This window comes from Loxodonta africana, chromosome 18 (assembly GCF_030014295.1).
Source record: "Loxodonta africana isolate mLoxAfr1 chromosome 18, mLoxAfr1.hap2, whole genome shotgun sequence".
In the NCBI taxonomy this organism is placed as follows: Eukaryota; Metazoa; Chordata; class Mammalia; order Proboscidea; family Elephantidae; genus Loxodonta; species Loxodonta africana.
The window spans coordinates 66,307,748-66,335,281 of NC_087359.1; the positions used below are offsets into that span (position 1 = coordinate 66,307,748).

Below are 27,534 nucleotides of genomic sequence, written 5' to 3' on the forward strand. Positions count from 1 at the left end.
TGCTAAGGATTACAATTCTCCATTGACTCTGGCCAATGCTCATATAAACCAAGGGTTGGCAAACTTTTCCTGTAAAAAACCAGACGGTAAATATTTTAGGCCTTGCAGGCCATACAGTCTCTGTTGTGACTACTCAACTCTGCCACTGTGGTGCCAAAGTATCTACAAAAGATCTCTAAACAAATTGGTGTGGCTGTGTTGCAAAAAAACTTTATTGACAAAACGGGATGGATTGTAGTTTGCTGACTACAGATACAAACTCTTCCTTTTACAGAAGTACACTATAATGCTTCCACTGTCCCCTAAGAGCTGACAAAAGGAGAACTGGTGCAGAAGTATTTTACCTCCTTGTAGGAACACCACTCACCCTGGGCCATTTCTCAGTGCCCACTTTTGTGTCATAGCGTGTTTTTCCACCTCTCGCGTCAGTAAATTCCAGATAATCATACCTGTAAAACATAATCTCTATTACTTTCCCTTTCTCATTTTTGATCTATTATTACTTGAGGCCACCATTCATCTGTCCATCTGTCATACTGTGGTGGTTTGTGTATTACTGTGATGCTGGAAGCTATGGCACCAGTATCTCAAATACCAGCAGGGTCACCCAGGGTGGACAGGTTTCAGCAGAGCTTCCAGACTAAGACAGACTTGGAAGAAAGACCTGGCAATCTACTTCCATAAAAATTGGCCAGGGAAATAGCAGTGGAACACTGTCTGATAACGAGCTAGAAATTGAGTCCCTCAGGTTTGATGGCACTGAAAATACAATTAGGGGAGGGCTGCCTCCTCAAAGTAGAGTTGACCTCAATGACATGAATGGAATAAAGCTTTTGGGACCTTCATTTGCTGATGTGGCACGACTCAAAATAAGAAGGAACAGCTGAAAACATTCTTAATAATCAGAACATGGAATGTACAAAGTAGGAAGCTAGAAGAAAATGAAATAGAACACTTGAAGATCGATATCCTAGGCATTAGTGAGCTGAAATGGACTGGTATTGGCCATTTTGATTCGGGCAACCATATGTTCTACTATGCCAGGAATGACAAACTGAAGGAAATGGTGTCATGTTCATTGTCAAAAAGAACATTTCAAGATCTATCCTGAAGTACAGTGCTGTCAGTGACAGGATAATATCCATACGCCTACAAGGAAGATCACTTAATATAACTATTACTCAAATCTAGGCACCAACCACTAAGGCTAAAAATGAAGAAACTGAAGATTTTTACAAACTTCTGCAGTCTGAAATTGATCAAACATGCAATCAAGATGCACTGATAATTACTGGTGATCGGAATGTGAAAGTTGGAAACAAATACAGCCTTTGTGACATAAACAATGCTAGAGATGGCATGACAGAACTTTGCAACAGAAACGACCTATTCACTGGAAATACCTTTTTTCAACAACATAAACGGCAACTATACACATGGACCTCACCAGGTGGAATATACAGGAATCAAATTGACTACATTTGTGGAAAGAGACAATGAAGAAGCTCAATATCATCAGTTAGAATAAGGCCAAGGGCCAAGTGAGGAAGAGACCATAAACTGCTCATATGCAAGTTCAAGTTGAAGCAAAGAAAATTAAAACAAGTCCACAAGCGCCAGGCTATGACCTTAAGTATACCCTATCTAAATTTAGAGACTATCTCAAGAATAGATTTCACACTAATGACTGCAGAACAAATGAGTTGTGGATTTCATCAAGGACATCATCCATGAAGAAAGCAAAAGGTCATTAAAAAGACAGGAAAGAAAGAAAAGAACAAAAAAGATGTCAGAAGAGACTCTGAAACTTGCTCTTGAATGTAGAGTAGCTAAAGCGAACTAAAAAATGAGAAGTAAAAGAGCTGAACAGAAGATTTCAAAGGGCAGCTTGAGAGGACAAAATAAAGTATTATAATAAAATGTGCTAAGACCTGGAGTTAGAGAACTAAAAGGGAAGAACACACTTGGCATTTCTCAAGCTGAAAGAACTGAAGAAAAAATTCAAGCCTCGAGTTACAATACTGAAGGATTCTATGGGCAAAATATTGAAGGACGCAGGAAGCATCAAAAGAAGATGAAGGAATACAGAGTCACTGTACCAAAAAGAACTAGTTAACGTTCAACCGCTTGAGGATGTAGCATATGATCAAGCACCAATGGTACTGAAGGAAGAAGATGAAGCTACACTGAAGGCACTGGCAAAAAACAAGGTCCCCGGAATTCAGAGAACACCAGTTGAGATGTTTTAACAAACATATGCAATGCTGGAAGGGCTTGTTGGTCTATGACAAGAAATATGGAAGACAGCTACCTGGCCAACCGATTGGAAGGGATCCATATTTGTGCCCATTCCAAAGAAAGATGATCCAACAGAATGTGAAAACCATTGGACAATATCATTAATATCACATACAAGTAAAATTTTGAAGATAATTCAAAAACAGTTGCAGCAGTACATCGACAAGGAACTCCCAGAAATTGAAGCTGATTCAGAAGAGGACAGGGAATGAGGCATACCACTGCTGATGTCAGACGGATCTTGGCTGAAAGAAAATAGTGGAAAAATGTTTACCTGTGTTTTATTGACTATGCAAAGGCATTCAACTGTGTCGATCATAACAAGTTATGGATAACATTGAGAAGAACGGGAATTCCAGAACACTTAATTGTGCTCATGAGGAACCTGCACAAACACCAAGAGGCAATCATTCAAACAGAACAAGGAGATACTGCATGGACTGTGTGGTTCAAAATCAGGAAAGGTGTATGTCAGGGTTGTATCATTTCACCATACCTATTCAATCTGTATGCTCAGCAAATAATCCTAGAAGCTGGGCTATATGAAGAAGAACAGGGCATCAGGATTGGAGGAAGACTCACTAACAATCTGTGTTATGCGGATAACACAACCTTGCTTGTTGAAAGTGAAGAGGCCTTGAAGCACTAACTCATGAAGATCAAAGACCACAGCCTTCAGTATGGATTAAACCTCAACATAAAGAAAATATAAATCCTCACAACTGGACCAATAAGCAATGTCATGATAAAAAGAGAAAAGACTGAAGCTGTCAAGGATTTCATCTGACTTGGATCCACAATCAATGCTCATGGAAGCAGCAGTTAAGAAATCAAATGATGTATTGCAGTGGGCAAATCTGTTGCAAAAGACCTCTTTACAGCATTAAAAAGCATGGCCAGATTAGTGACCAGAGTAGCTCACATGCCCAACCTACTCAGATATATTAAAATGAAACAAACAAAAATTTAGGATGCAGGAAACAAACATACAATAAATAAAAACTTCTTGATGCCTTGGAGACAACAGACAATAACAAATCACATAAAAAAAAAAAAAAAAAAACAGGACAAGATGGCTCTAGCAAGCAGCCAAAATAAAGAACCAGAAAACCTTCTGGAGGAAGAAGATAAGGCAATGGAACTACCTGATAAAGAATCAAAAGATTAATATACAGAGCTCTCCAAGAAATCAAGAAAGAGATCAGAGAAAAGACATAAAACCAAGGAAAACATAGGAAAAAAATCAAGGAATATACAGATAAAACCCAGGGAAACACAAACCAATAGGAGAATTTGGGAAAACAATACAAGAAAAAAACAACAAAATAAAAAGGCAATTAGAAACCATATAAAAACACCAACTAGAAATCTAAAAGATGAATAATAAAATCTCAGAAATAGACAACTCAATAGAAGAACACAGGAGCAAAACTGAGACAATGGAAGACATTATTAGTGAAATTGAAGACAAATCCCTTGACATCAATTTGAGGAAAAATCAGAAAAAAGAATAAAGAAAAATGAAGAGAGCCCAAGAAATACATGGGACACTATCAAGAGGAAAAACTTGCATGTGTTCGGAGTTCCAGAATGGGATGGGGGGGAACAATAGAAAACACAGAGAATTGTTGCACATTTGCTGTTAGAAAACGTCCCTAATATCACGAAAGACAAGAAGACATCCATCCAAGAAGCTAAACGAATCCCATAAAGGACAGACCCCAAAAGAAAGTCACTAAGACATATCGTAATCAAGCTTGCCAAAATCAAAGACAAAGACGGAATTCTGATAGCAGTTAGGGGAAAACGAAAAGTTATCTACAAAGGAGAACCAATAAGACTGAGCTCTGATTACTCAGCAGAAACCATGCAGGTAAGAAGGCAAAGGAATGACATATATAAAGCCTTGAAGGAAAAAAATTGCCAGCTAAGAATTATATATCCAGCAAAATTGTCTCTCATATACAATGACGAAATCAGGACATTTCCAGGTAAACAGAAATTAAGGGAATTTGTAAAAACCAGACCAAACTTAAAAGAAATACCAGAGGTAAGTCCTCTGATTAGAGAACCAACAACATGAGACTACAATCCAAAATTAGGACATGCACAGGACAGATCAAACAGATACCAACCCAGATAAAGAATTCTCAATAATAAAACAAAGCTAAAAGACTAAAAATAGGGAACCGGAGACGTCAATACGAAAATAATGACAACGTTAAAGTATTAAAAAGTGAAGATGTTACTTTGAGGACTAAAGCGTGTCTGACCCACGCCATGGTATTTTCAATCGTCTCATATGCATGCAAAAGCTGGACAATGAATAAAGAAGACTGAAGAAGAATTGGTACATTTGAATTATGGTGTCCGCGAAGAATAATGAATATACTACGGACTGCCAGAAGAACGAACAAATCTGTCTTGAAGGAAGAACACCCAGAATGCTCCTTAGAAGTGAGGCTGGGAAGACTTCGTCTCATATACTTTGGACATGTTATCAGAAAGGACCAGTCCCTGGAGAAGGACATCATGCTTGGCAAGGTAGAGGGTCAGCAAAAAAGGGGAAGACCCTCAATGAGAATGGACGGACACAGCGGCTGTACCAATGCGCTCAAACTTAGCAACAATTGTGAAGATGGCGCAGGATCAGGTAGCATTTCATTCTGTTGTACACTGGATCGCTGAGTTGGAACCAACTCGATGGCACCTAACAACAATATTGCTTGGGGATAAAGAACATGTGAGTCTTACCTTTTTTCAGTTTCACACCTCTCATCAAATTCCACCTCAAAATAGGTTGCCCCTGGGCTAACAAAGACAGACACTTCGTGGCAATTATTTTCATAGTTATGGGCAGATTCCTTCGTCCACGTGTGTAACACCACAGGTTGTTCTTGTTGCCAAGTCTCAACGTCCAGCTATGCAAACAAACCAGTAAAGAAAACAGTTGTTTATCACTGTATATCCAGCCACGTGTAGTACACTGCATTTTTATATCAACGATCCAGACAGGGTTTAACATCCCTATACAAATCACCACACAGGCAAAAAGATACACCTGATATTCCCATCTATATATACACAACCAACATAAATCTATCATGCAGCACAGTGACCATGCAGTTTTTAGTACACTATAGTAACTCTGCAATTAGCTTAACATGGCACCTTTGAATGATGACAGAACTATTTCTTAGAAATCAGTACCAGGTATGAATTTCCAATGGAAAAACATTCAATTAGGAGTTTAAAGGCTTCAAACTTCTAATTCTAGTCCCAACTCTGTCACTTAGAAAATAAGCAGTTGGCAAATCTGAGTCTTGCTTTCTTTCTTTTCCTATTTTTGCTTTCTTACCTATAAAATAGTTTTTAATACATGTCCTTTCTACTTCCAAAGGATTGTTATGAGACTTAAACAAGACAGTGAAAAAAACTTTGTGAACTGTAAACTTAAGTAAAGGAGAAAATACTTTCACATACCAAACCTTCTAATTTGCCTTCCAACATATTTTCTCTTCCAAACTTCAATCTGGTTATTCACTCACATGGTTTTTACATTACTTCACGTGCTATAACAATGATGACAATGGATTATGTACAGTTTCTATGTACACTGTCTCCTTTTTGATGCTTGCCATGTCAGATCAACTTGGACTGGCACTTGGGCTTGTTAGCAAAGCCACTGATAAAACAAGGAGGTCTTCTAGAGGCAATTTATTGGTACAGGTCTGTTCTCAGTGACAAGTTTCATTAAGTATAGTCACATAACTCCCAAGAGAGGATACAGAGGAGATTCAAATGCCAATGGGAGTTACCTTATTCAGTCCTCCTTCAGGGTCACTGCAGAGCTTCTTTAACAGTTCTGTTAGGGTACTGAACTCTCTCAAGAGTGTGCAGTGTGGCATGTCTAAAGTGCAGAAGTCCAGCAGAAAGATGACCTAAAGGAAGATGAGCGAAGTACTTAGCTTCCACCTCAGACTCTGGCCGGGGATGCAGCTCACCAGCTCCCTTCCCACCATCCTAAACGGCTGCCACTTTCACTTACCAGTTGACGAGCTGCCATTGAAAACACTGAATTACATAATTTTTCCACTATAATTTTTCCACTGTACTGTGACAAAAGGGATTCCAAAATCACTCTCATCCTTGCCAGAAACTGTTGCACATCTACCAAAACATAAAGCAAACAATTAATATTTTCCATAGCAGAAATATCACTAGCTTAGTTATCATCAAAGGCAAAGCTGGAGAGTCACAGATGCTGTGCAGGGGATTCCACAACAGAAAGGACCATCCAAATGCTTTCCTCTGGGATGAAAAACAGTGCAAATTTCAGCGGAATATTACTTTTAAAGTGAGTTTTTTTCTTTTGGTCTCTGCTACTTTTCAATGAAGAGGATATATCACTTTTATGGTGATGTTAATTAGGCAATTTGACCCAGTTACTGGTTTCTCCTTTCTCTGTTGTTCACAATGGGCTTATACAGCAGGCGTGTTAATCTGACGGGCTGAGCTTTAGGTGACAAGACCAGAAACTCTAAGCACTTTTGTCACAGCTGCTGAGACCAAGTTTGATGTAACTAAATTTTCCACATATGATTTCTCAGAACCTGCTGGCTTTCATATGATTTTCTGGGGGTTTTCATGTCATGAATTTGAGTATTTTCAGTCATCAGCAGAGATCACGGCAGCACTCACACACTTTAGGCTTTCAAAGTTCAAGAATTTCTTTTTTTGGATGAATTGATTAAAACAGGAATGAAAGACTCTACTGAAGAGTGAGACGTCATCTAAGAGTGCTGTGCGATCGCATAGGCAATGTTTAGGCTGTGAGATGACCCCATTCCACAACAAACATACTTAGGCTACCACATTCAGACAGGAAACTTTGGGTAAAAGGATAAGCTATAGACTTTAAAAAAAAAAAAAAACGAAGAAAAACCCACCAAAGATAGACATGAATTGTAATAAAGAAAAGAAAACCATATTCACACTCCGTGTGAATTACTAAAGAAGAGAGCACGCCCATAGAGTCAAAAGCGAAACATCTGTTTGTTTTCCCAGGCTTTGTATGGAGACTCACATTTTTCAATAAGGTCAACAGCCAGATCTTTGGCCCCGGTGTCTGTGCTCTTCAGCTGCAGGTAGCACCAGGAGAACAGGCTGCCCTGGACAGACCAGAACAGGGAGAAAAGCACAGAGCCAGCCTCCCCTTGGGCACCGCTGGGCATCAGCAGCTCACACTACAAGGGAGGAGACAAACAGAAAATGTTCACAACATGGCCATTCACAGGGGACAGCCAAGGGCACACTCTAAGAGCAGCCAAAACGTGATGGAAATCGGGAATAGTCGTGAAAGAGCTTTCAACCCAGAAATGACCAAAAAAAACAGTATTATGCAAACTCCTCCCTTGCCGTCCAGCTTTTTAGAACTTTACAAATGACTTTTACTCCAGAAGACATCTCCTTCTGCCACCTCGGGAACCTGACCTCACTCATTACTCTCTCACATTTTCAATTCCCTTCTCTCTGTGGTTCCTTCCCTTGAGCCTTCAATCAAATCTCTTCCTCCTCAAAAAATAATTCCTTACCCCTCTATGGCTCTCTAGCCATTCTCTTTGTTCTCAGGAGTTTTTTTTTTTTTAGAGTCACTTGACCCCTAGGGATAAACTCCTGCTCACAATGAGTACCACAAGGCATGTTCATATTAGCCCTGTCTTGTTTTTTTTTTTCTACATACCCCTAAATGGAACATCCTTCCAAAGTGGAATGAATAAATAAATTGTGGCATACTCATAAAAGGAATACTGGGCACCCGTGGAAATGAATCAACTGCAGCACATACACCAACATGGATCAATTCCAAAAACACTGCTGAGTGAAAAAAGCAAGTCACAGAAAACCGTACACCATATGATTCCATTAAAGTTCAAAATCAGGCCAAACAAACATGCTGCATAGGGGTAATGAGGAAAAACAAACAAACAAACAAGGAAATAATGAACACAGGCTTCAGAATGGTGTTTACCTCTGGTGAGGATGGGGGAGGGTGAGCCATGGAAGGGCAAGTTGAGGGAGGGGAACTTCAAAGACACTAGTATGTTCTAGTTCTTAAAACAAATGGCTGTTTCTTTCCATTTTTCACATATACACACTCTTTTGTATGGGTTTTTCATTAAAAAAGCCACCTGCACTTGCTCTTTTTGCCTTCCCCTTCTTCCCATTTTACTTCTTCTGTTATCACTGCTGATCAACACCAATCTCCAAAGGCATCACTTACCTCCTAGATATCAAATACCTTAGAGGCTCTGCTGACCCCTTTCCTTCTTGAAACTCTCTCCTCCCTCAGCTTCTGTCTCTCTTGAATTTCTTCCTGCCTCTCTGGATACTCCTTCTTACCCTCCCTGCTGCCCCTTCTAAGCCAATGTTCCTCAAGGCACCCATGGTGATGTGATCACAGCTACACTCATGGCTTCAATTATCACCTCTTTGTTAATGACTGCAAAATCCTCCTCTCTAGCACTGACTCATCTCCTGAGTGTCCAATCAGATCTCCACCTGATATCCTACAAGAGCCATAAATTCAACCTATTCAAAGTCTAACCACTGTCATTCTCCTCTTCAAATGCCTGCTCTTCTCCATCTCCCCCTTGTCCTTGGTTAAACTCTATTTATGGTTTCATATTGAGTTCTAGTATCATCTCCATGTTCTACTTTCCACCTCCACCAGAAGGGTTAGGTATGCTCTTCTATATCCCCACAGGACTCTCCTTGCCTCTTTTACACCCTTACTGCATTATAATTATCTGATTATATGTTTGTCTGCTCCTTAAGACTGCTCTGAAAGCAGGGGTCTTTTATCAATCATTATATCTCCTGTGTCTAGCACAGGACCTGGCACACAGCAGGAATTCAGCGGATATTGGTTCATTTAATAAATTAACAGACTCATGAAAAAAATTTCAGACTAGGCATTTCTGACTACCATTTTTTTTTAACTTAATTCATCCTTTTTCATATAACCATAAATGTTTTTACTGAAAGATAATACAAACAATTTAAGAAAATTTCTCAATTGTTTCAGTGATATTCTGGCCTCGGAGTTTAAAAGAAACCTATAACTTCCTTTGTATCACAGGCAAGTGAATCCACATGGTAAGATTATGGGAATTTTTCTTAGACAAAAGCTATCTCCTTTCTCCACATACATCAAGCAGTAAGTCTAATGGAGTGGAAAGAGGACATGACTTAGAATCAAATGGCCTGGGTTTTAGCTGGTTCCAGCTCGTACCAGCTCCTACACAGGAGGCAGAACTAACACCTATGAAATCACTGAAATTTTCTGCCCGGTGGCACTGATGATGTGACTGCAGAAAAGACTGGTGAGATCGAGGGCTTAGATACGGCTCCAGGGCTCTAAAACAGGTAGAATTTAGATGAGCTATAAGACAAAGGGAAGGTGTAGGAAATGGCAGAAATAAAGAGAGGTCAGAGTGAGTCATGGGCTAACTGGAGCAAAGAGCAAGAATTGATGAATGGTAGGTTGGAGTGAAATTTTTAAGGGAGACTAAAGAGACGGGCAGAACAGTCTGGAAATAAGACAGAACGCAGAAAGTAACCAAAGAGAAAATTAATGTGATAGAAGAAATAGGGCATTTATCAAATATGGGCTCACGGAAATAAAGTCGATATGTTACCTTAAAGAACACAGGCATCATAGTGGAAAAAAAAGAAGTTGGATTTAAAGTAATACTGAGTCTAATTACTAGTAAGCCTCAGGGTGACCTTAGAAAATGATAACCTAGTCAGAATATAAGCTCTCTAAGGTTTCTAAGAGCAAATGGGGAGATAATCATGGACTGGCCTATCATTCCAGGAAGCCGGGAATGAATGAAATCATAGTGCTAACAGCAACTGGAAAACAGTAAAGCCCTAACAAAATGTAAGAGATTTAAACACACTAACTTCAGCTACAAGATACAAGATAAGCTATCTAATGAAGCCCATGTCATTAAACACCCTAAAGGAGTGGTTTGGACTGTCCCCCGTAAAATCTGCTCTAACTCCCTGGTACCCATATTTAGCCCAAAGAGTAAAGGGATAGTACAGGATCCTATCACTTCAAAATCTCTTGGGGTGCATGGTAAAAATGCAGATTCTTAAGCCCTTATCCCTAAAACCAAAAACCCAAACCCACTGCTGTTGAGTCAATTCTGACCTTATAAGACAGAGTAGAACTGCCCCATAGGGTTTCCAAGGCTGTAAATCCTTATGGAAGCAGACTGCCACATCTTTCTCCTGCAAAGTGGCTGTTGAGTTTGAACCACCAACATTTTTGTTAGCAGTCGAGCCCTTAACCACTGCGCCACCAGGGCTCCTTGCCCTATCTCTAGAGATTCTAAATCAGTAGCTTGGCACAGGGTCCAGAAATTCAACTTTGTCAAATATCCCAAATCATTCTGACCCAACTAGTGCAGGGATCACATTTTGAGAAGTAAAATCCTTCTTTTTTTTTCCAAAGGAAAGGGGGGAAAAAAAATCATTAGCATAGGAAAAAGATAAAACATTTTCAGATTTGATGAGTCTGCTAATTTGTTTAATAATCTTAATTTCAAAAAATTAAAGCCATTTTCCACAAAATTCACAACATAGACATAGAACAACTGTGTGCTGGCCTCAATGACTGACACTACAAGAGGCCTTGGTAAAAACAAGGTCCACTCTTTCCAAAGGAAGTCTTAATGAGCACATTCATGCATTTGTTGCTCGTTGACTATTGAGGGACAGGTGAGTGTCCCTTCACTCATTCACTGCAGGGGGCTGGCTGACTAGCATCCAAGGAAGGATGGGAAACCTTGTGCTCATTTGTAATGGTCACAGTAGCCAAGTTACATTCGTACAGTGCCAAAGGGGAAGGCACAGGGACCACTGGATCATGTGCTCCTAAGGGGACGAGGCAAAGGGGACAGCGAGGTGGCCATCTGTTACCTCTCGGGCAGCAACAGAGAGGAGAGTGTTCATGACCGCCAGGACTTCAATGATATTCATGTCAGCCAGGTCGCTTTTCTCAGGTAAAAGTAGAAGGCCACCTGGATCTTTGTCACTGTAAGGACACAAACTAGTTATGACATATGCATGCAGGAAGGGGCTTTTCATGCTTTGTAGACGATTTCAGTGTCAATTCTATGGGATGGGAGGGGTATGGGTCAGGAAGACAGGCCATGGGCCCAGCTTGGCCTGAGCTACTGTCTGTCCACATGTGCTTATGTCAGCACAGACTCATAAATCCTCAGCTTCTCAGAAGAGATCCTGAGGAATAAATCCCCTTGACTGCCACTGTGAAATACATTTAATCTCATGACAATCTCTAATATATTTAAAGAACGCTAATTTAACAATGCAGGCTAAGCATATTCCCTGTATCTTCAAGTATTCCTCACAAGAGACTCAGGCCCCTCCATCATCCTTGACATTTGATTTTGAGCACGTTTTTATACAGCCCTCTAAGTTTGGCATCCATACCAGATACAGTCTAACCTGCAGACAGTAGCTCAGGCCATTAATTCCCTCCCTCCTTCAATAATCTATACTTTCAGTAATGCAGCCTACGAGCCCATTAGCTTCTTCGGTAGTCAAAACATGTAAAAATCTCCAAGTTCTCCCCCCGCCAGCACACTCTCTGTTGCTAAACTCTAAATTGCCTCTCTCCCATTCTGTGCTTTTCTGCACTTGGGTTTTAATGTAGGTGGGTTTTTAGACTTGAGTATAGGACCTCAAACTAGCTTTGGCTTCAGTTTTTGTCTTTAAAAATCTCTTAAAAGACCCTCAGTGGGTTCAGATTTAAACTGTCTTATAATGACTGGGACTTGGATTAAGCTCTTGACACGATTATTATTCTGCCACTAAGTCACCACTGTGCCTAATATTATTTTACTCCAGAAACTTGGCTTTCTAGCTGAGCAGAGGTTAAGTACATGGTTACTCCAAAAGTACATGAAAAGAAGGGACATCTCAAGAATACAACTTTGCAAAGATTGGAAATATCTGACAATTGAAAAAGAACTATAAACTTACCTAAAATACGTGCACAGCGAGCGGAAAGTGAGCTGCAGGGACTGCTTGTGCTCCTGCTCAGTGACATTCTTCTAGAAAACCAGAAAGTGTACATTCAGAAAGTCTATTCCATGTCATTCCAGAGAGCTAGAGCAGCATAAATGTCATTAACCACTGTTCCGAAGCCGGATGAAAACCAGGGTGGGCAGACAGCGTCACAGCTAATTCAATTCAAATGTAGCGATTACCTAAAGCTATTCAAGGGACTGTGGGGATTCCCAGAAGATTTAAGACTGAGGGCCTGGTCTGGCACAGGAGGGTAGGGGAGATAAGATATGGTCACAACAAATACAATTACCAGGAGGGAGAACTCCTTAGCACTGACAAGGGCTGGCAGTGCTGTTTAATTCATCAGCATGAGAAGGGAAAATATAACCCTCACCACTGCTGTCAGAAGGGATGGCAAAGGGAAAGTGCTGGGGTGCCCTGTTAATAGACAGCGATGTCATTCAAGAGGTCATATGTCTTCTTTCTACTTTTCTGTGTGGGACACATATTAGCAAAAATAATTTGCTCAGTTGCCTGGTAAATGCTTCCTGCAAGGCAGTAGCATACGGCCCTGCCCACAGTCCATGGGGTCACGTCAGCTGATGCTATTAATTAAAGGTTATAAGTTACAACGTGAGAACCAATCCCTCAAGTTTATATGCAAATTTCTCCTATATTCAGAAACACAACCTAAGGTCCTATCTCCTCTCTGAAACTTTCTTCAATCACTCAGCCTCAACATGATTCTCCCCTAAATGCCTATTACACGTGGGGTCACTTCCTCCTTGTGGAGGTGTCCCCAGCCAGAGGGCAGCCCTTTGGCATCAGAGACCACATTTCATGCTTCTTTTGTTCACCCCTCTGTGTCTACAGGCCTTCGTGCATCTCACAGAACACTTTTATTGTTTGCTAGTTGGATGTTGTTGGTACATAAAAATGTCTTTTTTGGAACCTGTATCTAGTTACCTTCATCAAATGCTTATTAGTAAGTCTACTGGCTGCTAGTTTACACAGACAATTAAAAAGACCCTACAATTACATCATCTGTGAGTAATTATTTGTTTTATTCTTTCCAAATGTTATTCAAAAAAATGTCTTTTCCTTGTCTCACAGCACTGGCTAGGCCCAGCGACCAAGACTGAAGAGAAGCAGTTAAAGTAAGAACCCTTGTCTTACTCCTAGTTTTGTGAAAGGAGTGCTTCTAGTGATCTTCCAACAAGTCCGTTGTTTAATGTAGGTTTTGCCTTCCTCTCCTTCATCAGATTAAGGGAGTTCCCATCTATTTCTAGTTGGCTAATGGTTTTGTTGTTTTAACCGTCGGCAGAATTGAATTTCATTAATTTTTTTCCCCTGCATTTACTGATATGATTTTTTCCTCTCTGATTTCATTTACTGATTTTCTAATGTTAAACCTTGCATTCCTAGGGTAAACCCAACTCAGTCAATGTTTTGTTTATATGTTGTTAGACTTGTTCACCAACATTTCATTAGGATTTTTCCAACTACGTTTATAAGTAAGACTGACCCTTATCCAATTATCCCCTTAGCTTACTTATGTTTCCCTGTGTTTTACCAGCGATACAACATCGGAACCTCTAAAATTCCTTTACCTAGATGTTTTCTGACATGACTCAGAATTTTTTGCTCTATTTTACATTATCATTCATATTTTTTTCATGTGTCTCACTCATTTTCATATAGATATACTTCCTTCAGAATTTAAAAACCTGGATCTTTGTACAGGGCATTCCGTTTGGTGGCACAATGCTTATGAATACTGAAAGCATTTTTCACCCCTCAGTGCTAATGTCTGAGGAGGGTGAGAAGAACCACCTGGGGAATAAAACTTGGTTGTATTATCTTTTCAGACATATACTGAAATATTTATGGATAAAATATGTCAGCAATTTAAAACAATACTGGGGCGGGGGGAGTGGATGATATGTATTACAGGCGAAACAAGATTAACCTGAGTTTGTAATTGTTGAAGCTGGGTGATGGATACATTGGGAGAGGCAGGATTGGGGCTCATTATACTATTTAGTCTACCTTTTTTTTTCAGATTTTCCCATAATAAAGAGTTACAAAGAAAATATGGTTTTAAGTAAGTCATACTGCTACTTTGTAAGACAACACAGGTTATGAAACAGAGATGTCACCCCCACCTTAGTGCAGTGTCACGTACTTAGATATCTGTGTGTCCCACACAAAGCCTTACATACAATAAGTATTAGGTAAACATTTGGGAAGTTGAAACTGACATGTACTCAGAGAAAACAAAACCCAATAAGTTTCATCCTGACAGGCCTCAGGAATGGAAGCCATACTTCTAAAGTAAACAATTACCATCATGGTGAAGAGATGGTTCCGCCGGGTCTGTCGATCAGGAAAGAAGATGGCAGCCCCGTTGAGAAGGGTATTTCTGACTTCTTGTTTTAATATTTCCATGGGCGCAGAGTCTCCACTGACCCTATCCACGACTGATAAAAATGAATAATGGAATCAGCATCAATATATTCCACCCATTTACTTATATATCTGCTATAACTTGTCTGGAAACCTTGGTGGCATAGTGGTTAAGAGCTACGGCTGCTAACCAAAACGTCAGCAGTTTGAATCCACCAGGCGCTCCTTGGAAACCCTGTGGGGCAGTTCTACTCTGTGCTGTAGTGTCACTATGAGTCAGAATTGACTTAACGGAAGTGGGTTTGGTTTTTTGGTTTTATAACTAGTCTATAAACTCACTACTCTTCATTTTATAGTTAATACCAGAGTAAACAAATATTTCCATACAGGCTAGAGAGTATAAGGAAATTATTTTGTTTGTTTACATTTAACTAAAGCAAAGACTATAGACACCAGTTTTTATTTTACTATGTCTCTGTCCTTTCGAGGTGTGACTTGGCAAGGCCTTAGAAAAACTTCAAATGGGTTGCATGTGTTTCATTCTCAATTAATCATTACAGTTTCTCCCCCTCAATCTATCATCCTCATCAGGATCTGAAAGTTAAGGCTGAACTGGTATGGCAGTAAACACCCTCAATATAACACAAGTGGATATCAGAAACCAGGAGGAAGAGAAGTCTGTTGATGAAGGCATAAACCCTGGACTCACAATAGTAATCCAGAAGAGGACCAAGGAAACACTAGTCTTCCACAGAAGCAACCCCTTTCCTGGGCTCGTATGATCACAGGGCCCCTCTTCTGCATAAGAGTCCCTGCAAGCTACTAGTGCTGGGTCACATAAAAACCCAACCCTAAATGAGAAGCCAAATCCTACCATCACACAAGTGTGTGTAGAGCTCCTTGGCAGCCTCCATCCCTTTGGGGATCTGCTTTGGAGCCTTTTCCTTCTCAGAGACAACTGGCGCATCTCCCTGCAGCACCGAGAAACAGCTCTGGAGCAGCTGCAGAAGCAGGGTTTGGGCATAGATGCATTCTTCCCGTGGGCTACGGAGAGACATAGAAGATCAGCGAGGAAAGGGGAAGTTTCTTACACCCTCCAAAGCCATGCAGCTGGGCACTGGACTCAGTAAAAAGAATGCCAAGTGAGAGGAAGAAGGATGGAATGGAAAGAACACTGTACCAGGAATCTGACAACACAGCCCCAGGCTGCCTCTGCCAACTATGAGGCCAGGAAATTCATCTCTGATCCTCAGTTCTTCCTCTGTAAATGAGGATACTAGTATAATATTTGACTTGCTGAACCCACAAGGTTGTTATGATAATCAAATGAGAAAATGTTTGTGAAAACATTGCCTAACAAAGAACTTTAACAGGAATGTGAGTTGCTATCTTCAATAACAGCCAAATCTTTCAAATCAGAACAACATAAACTAGTAGAAAGCAAAAACACTTAGAAAAAAACTGCCCATTTAGGATAGCAAAACCCAATGTTTTCAGATTTGTTTAAATGATTTTGACCTTATAATAAACGCTGACTTACTTTTGCTTCAATTTATTGTAAAAATTCCAGAAGATCTGCAAATCAAGGCCCGCAAAATCCAGAAAAGATTTATATTTAAAGCCACTTTCCTTCTGCTGCACCTAAAAAATTATTAAGACCAGAAAAAACAAACTACATTTAGAAAAAACCTGTAATGCCTCATTTACTTCTCATTGATGCTCCTTACTGCCAAAATTTGTGAACAACTATACTTGGTGTGAAACCTTCTAAAATATAGATGTGTGACTGTGTGCAGATGTACATACATATGTATTTATATATATGTATAGGTATATATATAAAACCCTACACACACGCACACATACCCAGGAAGGCTCCCTGACTTTTTTCTTTAGCTCAATATTTACATCATTATTATAGCATCATTACCACCCCCTGACTTCTTAAACACAGCACCCTGAACTTAAGTCAATCTTTTTTTAAATCGTGCTTTAGAAGGCTTACAGAGCTTAACCCATCTTTTCTTGACAGTGATTACCATCCAGAACTATGCTGCAGTGTGTTAGGTCCCTGCCCTGCGTGCAGGCTGAAAGCCTTCAATGCTGCGCGAAATGCACCTGCTACTGTGAAGCATCTCCCTCTAGTCTGCTGACTTGTGCTGTGATGGGAGCGCTTGAATAACAAAGACCAAACCAACCATATGTAAACTGAGTCACCAGCCTCTGAGTGTGCTCTGAAGCCAAATAAAGGTCAAAAGTGGACACTGTAGTATAACTGCATATAAAAGGGCTCTAGAAGCCCACTGAATTCTTGAGGTAAGCCATGTTCTCTGTGGCGAGGGCTGCAAAAACCTTTCTTTGAGTCAGTTGTCACTGTGTTTTTATTAGAGACTGTAAAAGTCAGTATCAAAAACACAAATGATTTCAAATCCTGACATTATTCAGAAGGTTATTTACCAAATCAAAAAGTACTCTTGGTATTTTTATTAAACAAACAGCACTCACCTAAACATCGGCAATAATGCTCCCAAGACTTAAAGAAGGCATGAACCCCATGAACTTGCTGTTTGTCTCCAGTCTACCGCCAGCAACCACAGTGGGGGATCTTTAATCTGTCTGTAGGTCTATTCCAGGAGGCTTCCCAACCATGGCCATATGCCACTTAGGCCCTCGTTAATGCCATAAATGCCAACACCGCACTACCCTTGCCCTTTCAACGTCACCACAGCAGCATGACATTTGATGTATACCCACTCATACCACACGGCTTGGATACAGCCAGGTTTTACTGGTTGGCGTTCATTTCCCTTAACAGTGTCATTGATTTTCCTAAAGGAATGAGGTCTACCAGCTGAGGAAACACTACCAGGTCATGGGCGAGCTGCTGGATGAACTGAAGGGTCTTGAGGAGGAGTGTGGCCCCACAGACACTCTCCTCAGAGTCCTTTCTGCAGTGAGCACAGACGACGCTCTGCTCTGTATCTGCTCTGGCGGGCCGCAGGTACCCACTGATGCTCAAGCCTTGCACTCCCAGGCGCTCTGCTGATTCCTGGCGAGTACACAGGAACTTCACCATCAAATACTAGAAGGGACAAGAGAGATTTAAAGAGGACTCAGAATCCCTGGATACTGATTAAAGGAATAGGAAGGCCTTCCTGGGAAGGTCTTCTATGTTTTCAGTAATTTATTAGGTACCACTACGCGTAGCACTGGGGACATAAAATATACACTTAGCATCTACAACAAATAAACAAGAGGACAACACAAATGCTGAACGAAGTCAGGCTTTGGGAAAGATCACAATAAGAGAAAAGATGTTACTTCCTCTTCAAGGTAAAAACAGGGTGAAAGAGGATGGATAAGAGAAGAACATTTGTTCTGTGGCACAGTCATTTTAAAATAGGTTTATGATAAAAACAGTCAGTGTCCTAAGGAATCATCTCGAAGTTTGCGACTGATACATATAAGCCATGTACTGGGAGCCTAAGACACAGCCTTGTCTGCTTGAAGCTAAGGCCACCGTCAAAGCCTAACTTCTGTGCAAACTGCTTCTTACGGTAAAAGTTCCTTTGTCAAGGGCCTTTCAGAATCCACTACTCAACTGTAAAAATATTTACTGAGCACCTACTATGTAATAAGCCCTAAAGATATTCTGAATTTTCTTATTTAATAAGTTTCTTACTAAGATTTATACTCGAGGTAAAAAAAAAAAAAAAAAAAAAATCAGGTTCAATGTTCCTTTCCTAATTACGGAAAAACACATGGTGTTTTCTCTCTCTCTGGCAGTTATGCCAGTGTACTTGCTGTTTTCTCAGCCTAAGATACCCTTCTCCACACCTTCTTGGTCTGGCTAAAGATGACAGCTTAATCAACTCTCAACACTTGGCATCACACCACCTTTCCTGGGAAGCCTTCCCTAATGAATTCCAGGCTGGATTAGATAATCTTCCAACAGCCCCCTGTATGTCCCTTTATCACAGCCCATATCACAATGTCTCTCCACTAAAGAAGGACAACTGTCTCGCCCACTAGACTATGAACTCTTCAGGGTCACAACCCTGTCTGATACATCTCTGGGATTCCAGTGCTTGCACAGGGACTGGTATGCAACAACCACTCAGGAAATGGTTCCTGGATAAAAGAAGGGGCGTGGGTAAAGACGTGGAGGCCGCAGCTCACTAATGCTTACTTTAGCAATTCTGCACTGTTGCAACTTGACATCTGCTTCATCCCACTCTTCTTCCAGCTCAAACCAGCCAATAGGATCATCCTCTCCAAGGTCATCAGATGAGCAACCAATCCTGTAAACACAAGGGTAATCACAAAACATTTTCCTATTTCTAAACTTCTCAAGGGTCTAATGAATAAGGCACTATAAGTGGCGTTCAGCATGTATACATATATATACAAATAGCCTGTCAATTAACAATCAAGGATGGGTGGGTGTGACACATGGTACCTCTTTGAATGTACTAAGTCGTTGGTGATAATTTCCTCTCCATTTCTCAGCCTCCTCATCTGTAAAATGGGAACTGTATCAGTCCCAAATATCGCCTGGGAATTAAGGGGAAAGTTTGCTTCTCTAGAGAATTGGAGTATCAGAAGAATGAGACATAAAGTCAAGGTGCCGTAGGTGAGCTACTCAGGAGTAGTATGCAATGGAAGAGCTGGGTTTCTGCTTCCGGAAGGATCGAGAGGAGAGGCAGGTTCACTTTTCTTTCCCCTGGCTAACACATGTATGGTCAGCCTGAGGTTTGGGCCACTTGTACCAGCTGAAGGATATGGGACCGAGCCCGTCCTCACATCCTGGAGCTCAAACAATGGAGAGCTTCAACCTTCACAGGCCTCAGTACCCTTTCCTGTTCCTTAAATCCTTCCAGGAAAACATTCAAGCTTTGAGGCTGAGAAGTACACCAGTGAATCACATCTTCTTAAAAGTTAGATACTTAGATGCTACTCCCTTTCCAGGAATGAAATAGCTAGGAGTAAGAAAAAGGGAGTCCACCATTGTTATCAGGTAACATTCCTGAAACTGTGCACCATTCAATCTGTGATACAGCCAATATGCTAGCAACACGTGGATATTCTCTATGGTAAGACAGGCAAATGGAGCATTATGGTAAGACATGGAAAAAGACAAGAACCCAGAATAGGTACAGATAGAAAAAATGTTCTCTCTTCTTCATATAGGTCTTTCTTGGCATAATAAGTTATGACATAGTTAGATCTAAAACTAATGGGACAGGTGGTATTCTGTCCTCGCCCCAAACCATGTCAATGAGTTTCATCAATATTGTGTATTGGAGGGTTTTTTAACCCACTCTTTGAGAGTGGCGAGGAAATCTCCAAGATAGAGGGCTGGTAGGGTGTCAAAGAATAGAGAGGAGCATCCTTGTTCCCTATACCATATACCAGGAAGGATGGAGAAAAGACAGTGGAATGCTAGTCCTCTTAAGTATAATGCTAGTCCTCTTAAGTATACCTAGCCGAACACCTGAATCCAGTCCCTGCTGACTGATCAACCAGGCAAGAAGATAAGGGCACACACATTAACATTTTGATTTCCAAACTGAGGAGAGATTGCTAAAATGTAGGCCAACCAAATCAGAATTTAAGAGTCAGGTAGCACCCAGGAGCTAAAAGCATCAAGGGAACAGTAAACAGGCCTGCATTTAAGTTGAGAAAAATCATCCTATACGTAAGATGTGAAGACCTTTGTGAGCAGCAAGTCTAGGGAAATAGATCTATTTCATTAAGTTCCAAGAGTGGGACATGGCTACTTAAAGACAAGTGTAATCTCTAGCTATTTTGAAAAAAGAAAAACATCTTTAAAAAAGGGATATATACAACAACAACAAAAAGAGTAGTTGCTGAGGCTGCTTATGTACTACCAAACACCTCATGGGATTTTGTTCTTTGGTTTGGAGGTTTATGGTCATGATTTCAGGGAATGGCCCAGTTAATTGGCCTAATAACATGTTTAGTGATTCTGTTCTACCTTCTAGTTCCTTGCATAGCATCTGAGGTCAAAAAATTTTGCAAATGACCATTCAAGGCAAGACAATTGGTCTCTATTTGCCAAGAGCAACAGAGGAAGAAGGAGAGTCAGCATAGGAGGAGGATATGGAATTGTGGCTAGCTGTCTCCATGAACAACGGCCTCCTTTGCCATGAGACCAGAAGAATTGGATGGTACCTGGCCACTATTGCTGAACATTTTGATCAAAGATTCTATAAGCATATGAAAATATTTATAGTGGCTTTATTTATGATAGGTCCAAACTTAAACAACCCAAATGCCCATCAACTGGTAAATGGATAAATAAATTGTGGAATATCCACCCAATGGAATACTATATTCATCAATGAAAACAAAAACAAAAACCATGAACTACTGATATAGGCAAAACATGGATGAATCTCAAAAATATTAGGCTAAGTGAAAGGAGTCAGACATAAAAGATTACATATTACATGATTCCTTTATAAGAAATTCTAGAAAAGGAAAAATAATGTTCCAGAAAGCAGATCAGTGGTTTCCAGGAGCTAGGAATGGGAGAATCCACTACAAGGGAGCACAGAATATCAATTGAGGTGTTTCAACAAGCAGATGCAGCACTGGAGGTGCTCACTCGTCTATGCCAAGAAATATGGAAGACAGCTTCCTGGCCAACTGGCTGGGAGAGCTCCATATTTATGCCCATTCCCAAGAAAGGTGATCCAACCGAATGTGGAAATTATAGAACAATATCATTAATATCACACACAAGCAAAATTTTGCTGAAGATCATTCAAAAACAGCTGCAGCAGTATATTGACAGGGAAGTGCCAGGAATTCAGGCAGATTTCAGAAGAGGATGTGGAACCAGGGATATCATTGCTGATGTCCAATGGATCCTGGCTGAAAGCAGAGAATACCAGAAGGATGTTTACCTGTGTTTTATTGACTATGCAAAGTCATTTGACTGTGTGGGTCATAACAAATTATGTATAACATTGTGAAGAATGGGAATTCCAGAACACTTAATTGTGCTCATGAGAAACCCTTACGTAGATCAAGAGGCAGTTGTTCAGACAGAACAAGAGGATACTGATTGGTTTAAAGTCAGGAAAGGTGTGAGCCAGCGTTGCATCCTTTCACCATACCTATTTAATCTGTATGCTGAGCAAACAATCTGAGAAGCGGGACTATATGAAGAAGAATGGGGAGCATCAGGATTGGAGGAAGACTCATTATTTACAGCCTGCCTTATACAGGTGACATAGCCTTCCTTGCTGAAAGTGAAGAGGATTTGAAGCACTTACTAATGAAGATCAAAGACCACAGCCTTCAGTATGGATTACACCTCAACATAAAGAAAACAAAAATCCTCACAACTAGCCTAATAAGCAACATCATGATAAATGGAGAAAAGACTGAAGTTGTCAAGGATTTCATTTTACTTGGATCCACAATCAACACCCATGGAAGCAGCAGTCAAGAAATCAAACGACGCATTGCATTGGGTAAAATTGCTGCAAAGGACCTCTTTAAAGTGTTAAAAAGCAAAAATGTCACCTTGAAGACTAAGGTGTGCCTGACCCAAGTCATGGTATTTTCAATTGCATCATATGCATGCGAAAGCTGGACAATGAATAAGGAAGACCAAAGAAGAATTCACGCCTTTGAATTGTGGTGCTGGCGAAGAATATTGAATATACCATGGACTGCCAAAAGAATGAACAAATCTGTCTTGGAAGAGGTACAACCAGAATGCTCCTTAGAGGCAAGTATGGCAAGATTGCATCTTACATACTTTGGACATGTTGTCAGGAGCGATCAGTCCCTGGAGAAGGACAGCATGTTTGGCAAAGTACAGGGTCAGCAGAAAAGAGGAAGACCATCAACGAGATGGACTGACACAGTGGCTGCAACAGGGATTGTAGGGATGGTGCAGGACCAGACAGTGTTTCGTTCTGTTGTGTGTGGCGTCGCTATGAGTCGGAACCAACTCAACAGCACCTAACAACAACAATAAAAATGTCTGCCTTGAGCATTATACTCTTTTAAGAACTATCTATATGGGATCAAAGTGACAACAGCAACTACAAAGATTAGATAGGAACCTCAGGGGGCAATGAGTTTAGGTTCATGGGGGAGGAACAACTCAGAAATGGGTGAGAATGGTTGTACAACTTGAAGAATGTAATCAATGTCACTGAATTGTACATGCAGGAACAGTTGAACTGATCTATGTTTTGCTATGTATATTCTCAATGACAACAACAAAATTAAAAAAAACACCAATGCAACGAGCCTGTCTTGTGTACACTTGGTTTCAACACCATTCGAACTATAGCATCTAGTTCAGGAAAAAAAATCCTAAGCAATAGGTTCCTGGTATTTTCCCTGGGTACATCTCATAACTGAGATGTGGACGGTAAACAGCATAAAACTGAATAATTACTGAAATCAGAAAAATAGCAGGAAATTATAATTATTACCTTTCTTTTTTTATCTTGTGCTGCTGTGAAAATCTGATAAAAGCTAAAAACCAAGAATCTCTCTTCTCAAAGAAAAAGCACATACTGATATGTACTCGACGGCACTGGGTCTGGGTTTTCATACGTACACAGACAATTTTGAAAATAATTTTAACTTTTTAAAAAAAATTCTTTAGATCAACTTGTTCTGTGTTACCAATGTTCTTATAAAGGGGTGTTAAGAACATGCAGAGTTCAGAAAAGGAGGGTGAGGATGGTTGCACAACTCGAAGAATATAGTCAATGTCACTGAATCGTAGAAGCAGAAACTTGGTGTATTTTTTGCTATGAACAGTCTCAACAACAAATTTTTTTTTAAAAAAAGGCATATTATGTAATAGAGCGATTTTAGGAATGAGGGAAATTTGTTCTGATTGGTTTAGAGGGTCAAAATTATGACCACTGAGTCTTAATTACAAACGTAGATTTCAACTGAACATGTTCTAATAACTGAAGTGTCTTGCTATGGAGTCAGTTCTCCATCCTTAAAAGTATTCATAAAGAGGCTGAATGAATCTCTGTCAGGCATGCTAATGAAAGAATTCCAGCATGTTGTTGTTACTGTTAGGTACCATCAAGTTGGTTCTGACTCACAGCAACCCTGTGTACAACAGAACAAAATACTGCCCAGTCCTGTGCCATCCTCACAATTGTTGTTATGCTTGAGCCCACTGTTGCAGCCACTGTGTCAATCAATCTCGTTGAGGGTCTTCCTCCTTTTCACTAACTCTCAGCTTTACCAAGCATGATGTCCTTCTTCAGGGACTGATTCCCCCTGATAACATGTCCAAAGTATGTGAGATGAAGTCTTGCCATCCTTGCCATCCTTGCTTCTAAGGAGCATTCTGGTTGCACTTCGTCCGAGACAGATTTGTTCATTCTTTTGGCAGTGCATGGTATAGTCAATATTCTTCACCAACACAATTCAAAGGTGTCAATTCTTCTTTGGTCTTCCTTATTGTCCAGCTTTGGTATGCATATAAGGTGACTGAAAACACCATGGCTTGGGTCAGGCACACCTTAGTCTTCAAGGTGACATCTGTGCTTTTCAACACTTTAAAGAGGTCTTTTGCAGCTAATTTGCCCAATGCAATACGGCATCTGATTTCCTGACTGCTGCTTCCATGGGTGTTGATTGTGGATCCAAGTAAGATGAAATCCTTGACAACTTCAATCTTTTCTCCTTTTATCATGATGTTGCTCGTTGGTCCAGTTGTGAGGATTTTTGTTTTCTTTATGTTGAGGTATAATTCATACTGAAGACTACGTATGGTCTTTAAACTTCATCGGTAAGTGTTTCAATTTCTCTTCACTTTCAGCAAGCAAGGTTGTGTCGCCTGCATAACACAGGCTGTTAATGTGTCTTCCTCCAATCCTGATGCCCGGTTTTCCTTCATATAGTCCAGCTTCTCGGATTATTTGCTCAGCATACAGATTAAATAGGTATGGCAAAAGGATACAACCCTGACACACGCCTTTCCTGACTTTAAACCATGCAGTATTTCCTTGTTCTGGGGCTTCAGACTCTTCCATTCTAACAAGCTCCCACGCGAATCTGTTGCTGGTCCAAGAGGCACACTTTGGATCTAGGAAAATTCCCTCTATGCCCTCTCTCACAATTCCAGCATAGAGGGCATTGTCCTAGATCCAAAGTGTGCCTCTCGGACTAGCAGCATCAGAGTCACCTGGGAGCTTGTTAGAATGGAAGAGTCTCAAGCTCCACCCGGGATTACTGAATCGGAATCAGCATTCAAACAAGATCCCTAGGTGATTAAGTAGTACTCCACTGAACGATATTTAAGCTTTTCTGTTAACCCAGTCACCACCATTATTTGTGAAATACAGCAGCATATGTGGCAAGTGCAGGGCGCAGCTCCGTAAGTTCTACCTCACTAGTTGTAATAAGGGAGGCAATGCTGTCCACGGGGCCACCAATGACCTCTGCAGCTAAATCCAACAAATACAGTTTTTTATACTTTATTTCATTGGTTTCTGGTAACATTTGACACCATTGTCCACTCCGTACTTATTTAAACATTGTTTCCCTTGGTTTCATGATGAGGTAGTCTTGGCATCCCTGCTACTTCTTTGGCAATTTTTCTCTGCCTCCTTTTCTCTGTTGAACCTTTAAATGCTGGTGCCCCGCAGCACGTTAACCTAAATTTTCTTCCCAGTTCAAAACGATTCCAGAATGATCTCTTTTAGGCTTAGGACCTTAGTCTCACGGGACAACTCAGTCAAGTGGCATAATATAGCTCACAAAGTTCATGTTCTGCATCCTAATCAAGTGAGTAGCATCTGGGGTCTTGAAGGCTTGTGAGCAGCCATCTACTCATCAGAAGCAGAAGAGAAAGAAGGAAAGCAGTCTCAGAGAAGAAACAAGTCTACAGAGCTAATAGCCTACACAAGCCACAGCCTCATCTACCCTCAGACCAGAAGAACTAGACGGTGCCTGGCTACCACTACTGGCTGTTCTGATCAGAGTCACAATAGATGGTCCTGGACAGAGAGGGAAAAAATATAGAAAAAATTCAAATTATTTTAATTTTTATTGTGCTTTAAGTGAAAGTTTACAAATCAAGTCAGTCTCAAACAGAAACTTATATACACTTTGCTCTACACTCCTAGTTGCTCTCCCGCAATGAGACGGCACACTCCTTCTCTCCACCTTCTATTTTCATGTCCATTCAGCCAGTTTCTGTACCCCTCTGCCCTTTCATCTCCCCTTCAGAGAGAAGCTGCACTCAGAGTCTCATGTGTCTACTTGATCCAAGAAGCTCACTCTTCACCAGTATCATTTTCTATCCCATAGTCCAGTCCAATCCCTGTCTGAAAAGTTGGTTCTGGGAATGGTTCCTGTCTTTGGTTAACAGAAGGTCTGGGGGCCATGACCTCCGGGGTCCTTCTAGTCTCAGTCAGGCCATTAAGTCTGGTCCTTTTACAAGAATCTGAGGTCTGGATTCCACTGCTCTCCTGCTCCCTCAGGGGTTCTCTGTTGTGTTCCCTGTCAGGGTAATCATCGGTTGTAGCTGGGTTACCATCTAGTTCTTCTGGTCTCAGGCTGATGTAGTCTCTGGTTTATGTGGGGCTCATAATTACCTTGTGTCTTTGGTGTTCTTCATTTTCTTTTGTTGCAGGTGGGTTGAGACCAATTGATATATCTCAGATAGCTGCTTGCTATCGTTTAAGACCCCAGACGCCACTCTCCAAAGTGGGATGCAGAACGTTTTCTTAATAGATTTTATTATGCCAATTGACCTAGATGTCCCCTGAAACCATGGTCCCCAAACCCCTGTCCCTATCACGCTGGACTTGGAAGCTTTCAGTTTATTCAGGAAACTTCTATAGTAAACAGTGCTGCAATGAACATGGGTGTGCATATATCTGTTCGTGTAAAGGCTCTTATTTCTCTAGGATATGCTCCAAGGAGTGGGATTGCTGGATTGTGTGGCAGTTCTATTTCTAGTTTTTTAAGGAAGCACCAAATTGATTTCCAAAGTGTTCTGTACCATTTTACATTCCCACCAGCAGTAAGTGTTCCAGTCTCCCCACAACCTCTCCAACATTTAATATTTTGTGTTTTTGGATTCATGCCTGCCCTGCTGGAGTGAGATGGAATCTCACTGTAGTTTTGATTTGCATTTCTCTGTTGGCTAATGATCATGAGCATTTCCTCATGTATTTGTTAGCCACCTGAATGTCTTCTTTAGTGAAGTGCCTGTTCATATCCTTTGCCCATTTTTTAATTGGGTTATTCGTCTTTTTGTGGTTGAGTTTTAGCAGAATCATGTTGATTTGAGAGATCAGGTGCTGATCGGAAATGTCATAGCTGAAAACTTTTTGACAGTCTGTAGGTAGTCTTTTTACTCTTTTGGTGAAGTCTTTGGATGAGCATAGGTGTTTGATTTTTAGGAGCTCTCAGTAATCTGGTTTTTCTTCAGCATTTTTAGTAATGTTTTGTATTCTGTTTATGCCATGTATTAGGGCTTCTAACGTTGTCCCTATTTTTTCTTCCATGATCTTTATCATTTTAGGCTTTATATTTAGGTCCTTGATCCATTTTGAGTTAGTTTTTGTGCATAGTGTGAGGTATGGGTCTTGTTTCATTGTTTTGCAGATGGGTATCCAGTTATGTTAGCACCATTTCTTAAAAAGACTGTCTTTTCCCCAATTAACTGACTTTGGGCCTTTGTCAAATATCAGC

General features: G+C 40.6%; 1 protein-coding gene across 11 annotated transcripts in view; it reads right to left on the bottom strand.

The window, feature by feature from the left end:
• Nucleotides 1–27,534, bottom strand: part of ZZEF1 (zinc finger ZZ-type and EF-hand domain containing 1) — a 121,496-nt gene that overhangs the window by 54,629 nt on the left and 39,333 nt on the right. For all 11 annotated transcript variants that reach the window (XM_064271591.1, XM_064271594.1, XM_010596515.3 and 8 more), the window contains 12 exons: nt 18,998–19,109; nt 17,675–17,890; nt 16,349–16,449; nt 15,683–15,852; nt 14,749–14,882; nt 12,376–12,446; nt 11,290–11,404; nt 7,385–7,544; nt 6,347–6,468; nt 6,117–6,239; nt 5,053–5,219; nt 368–449 (listed from right to left, as the gene is read on the bottom strand). In XM_064271591.1, the coding sequence (XP_064127661.1) occupies nt 368–449; nt 5,053–5,219; nt 6,117–6,239; nt 6,347–6,468; nt 7,385–7,544; nt 11,290–11,404; nt 12,376–12,446; nt 14,749–14,882; nt 15,683–15,852; nt 16,349–16,449; nt 17,675–17,890; nt 18,998–19,109 (1,573 nt within the window). The remainder of the gene's footprint in view (nt 1–367; nt 450–5,052; nt 5,220–6,116; nt 6,240–6,346; nt 6,469–7,384; nt 7,545–11,289; nt 11,405–12,375; nt 12,447–14,748; nt 14,883–15,682; nt 15,853–16,348; nt 16,450–17,674; nt 17,891–18,997; nt 19,110–27,534) is intronic.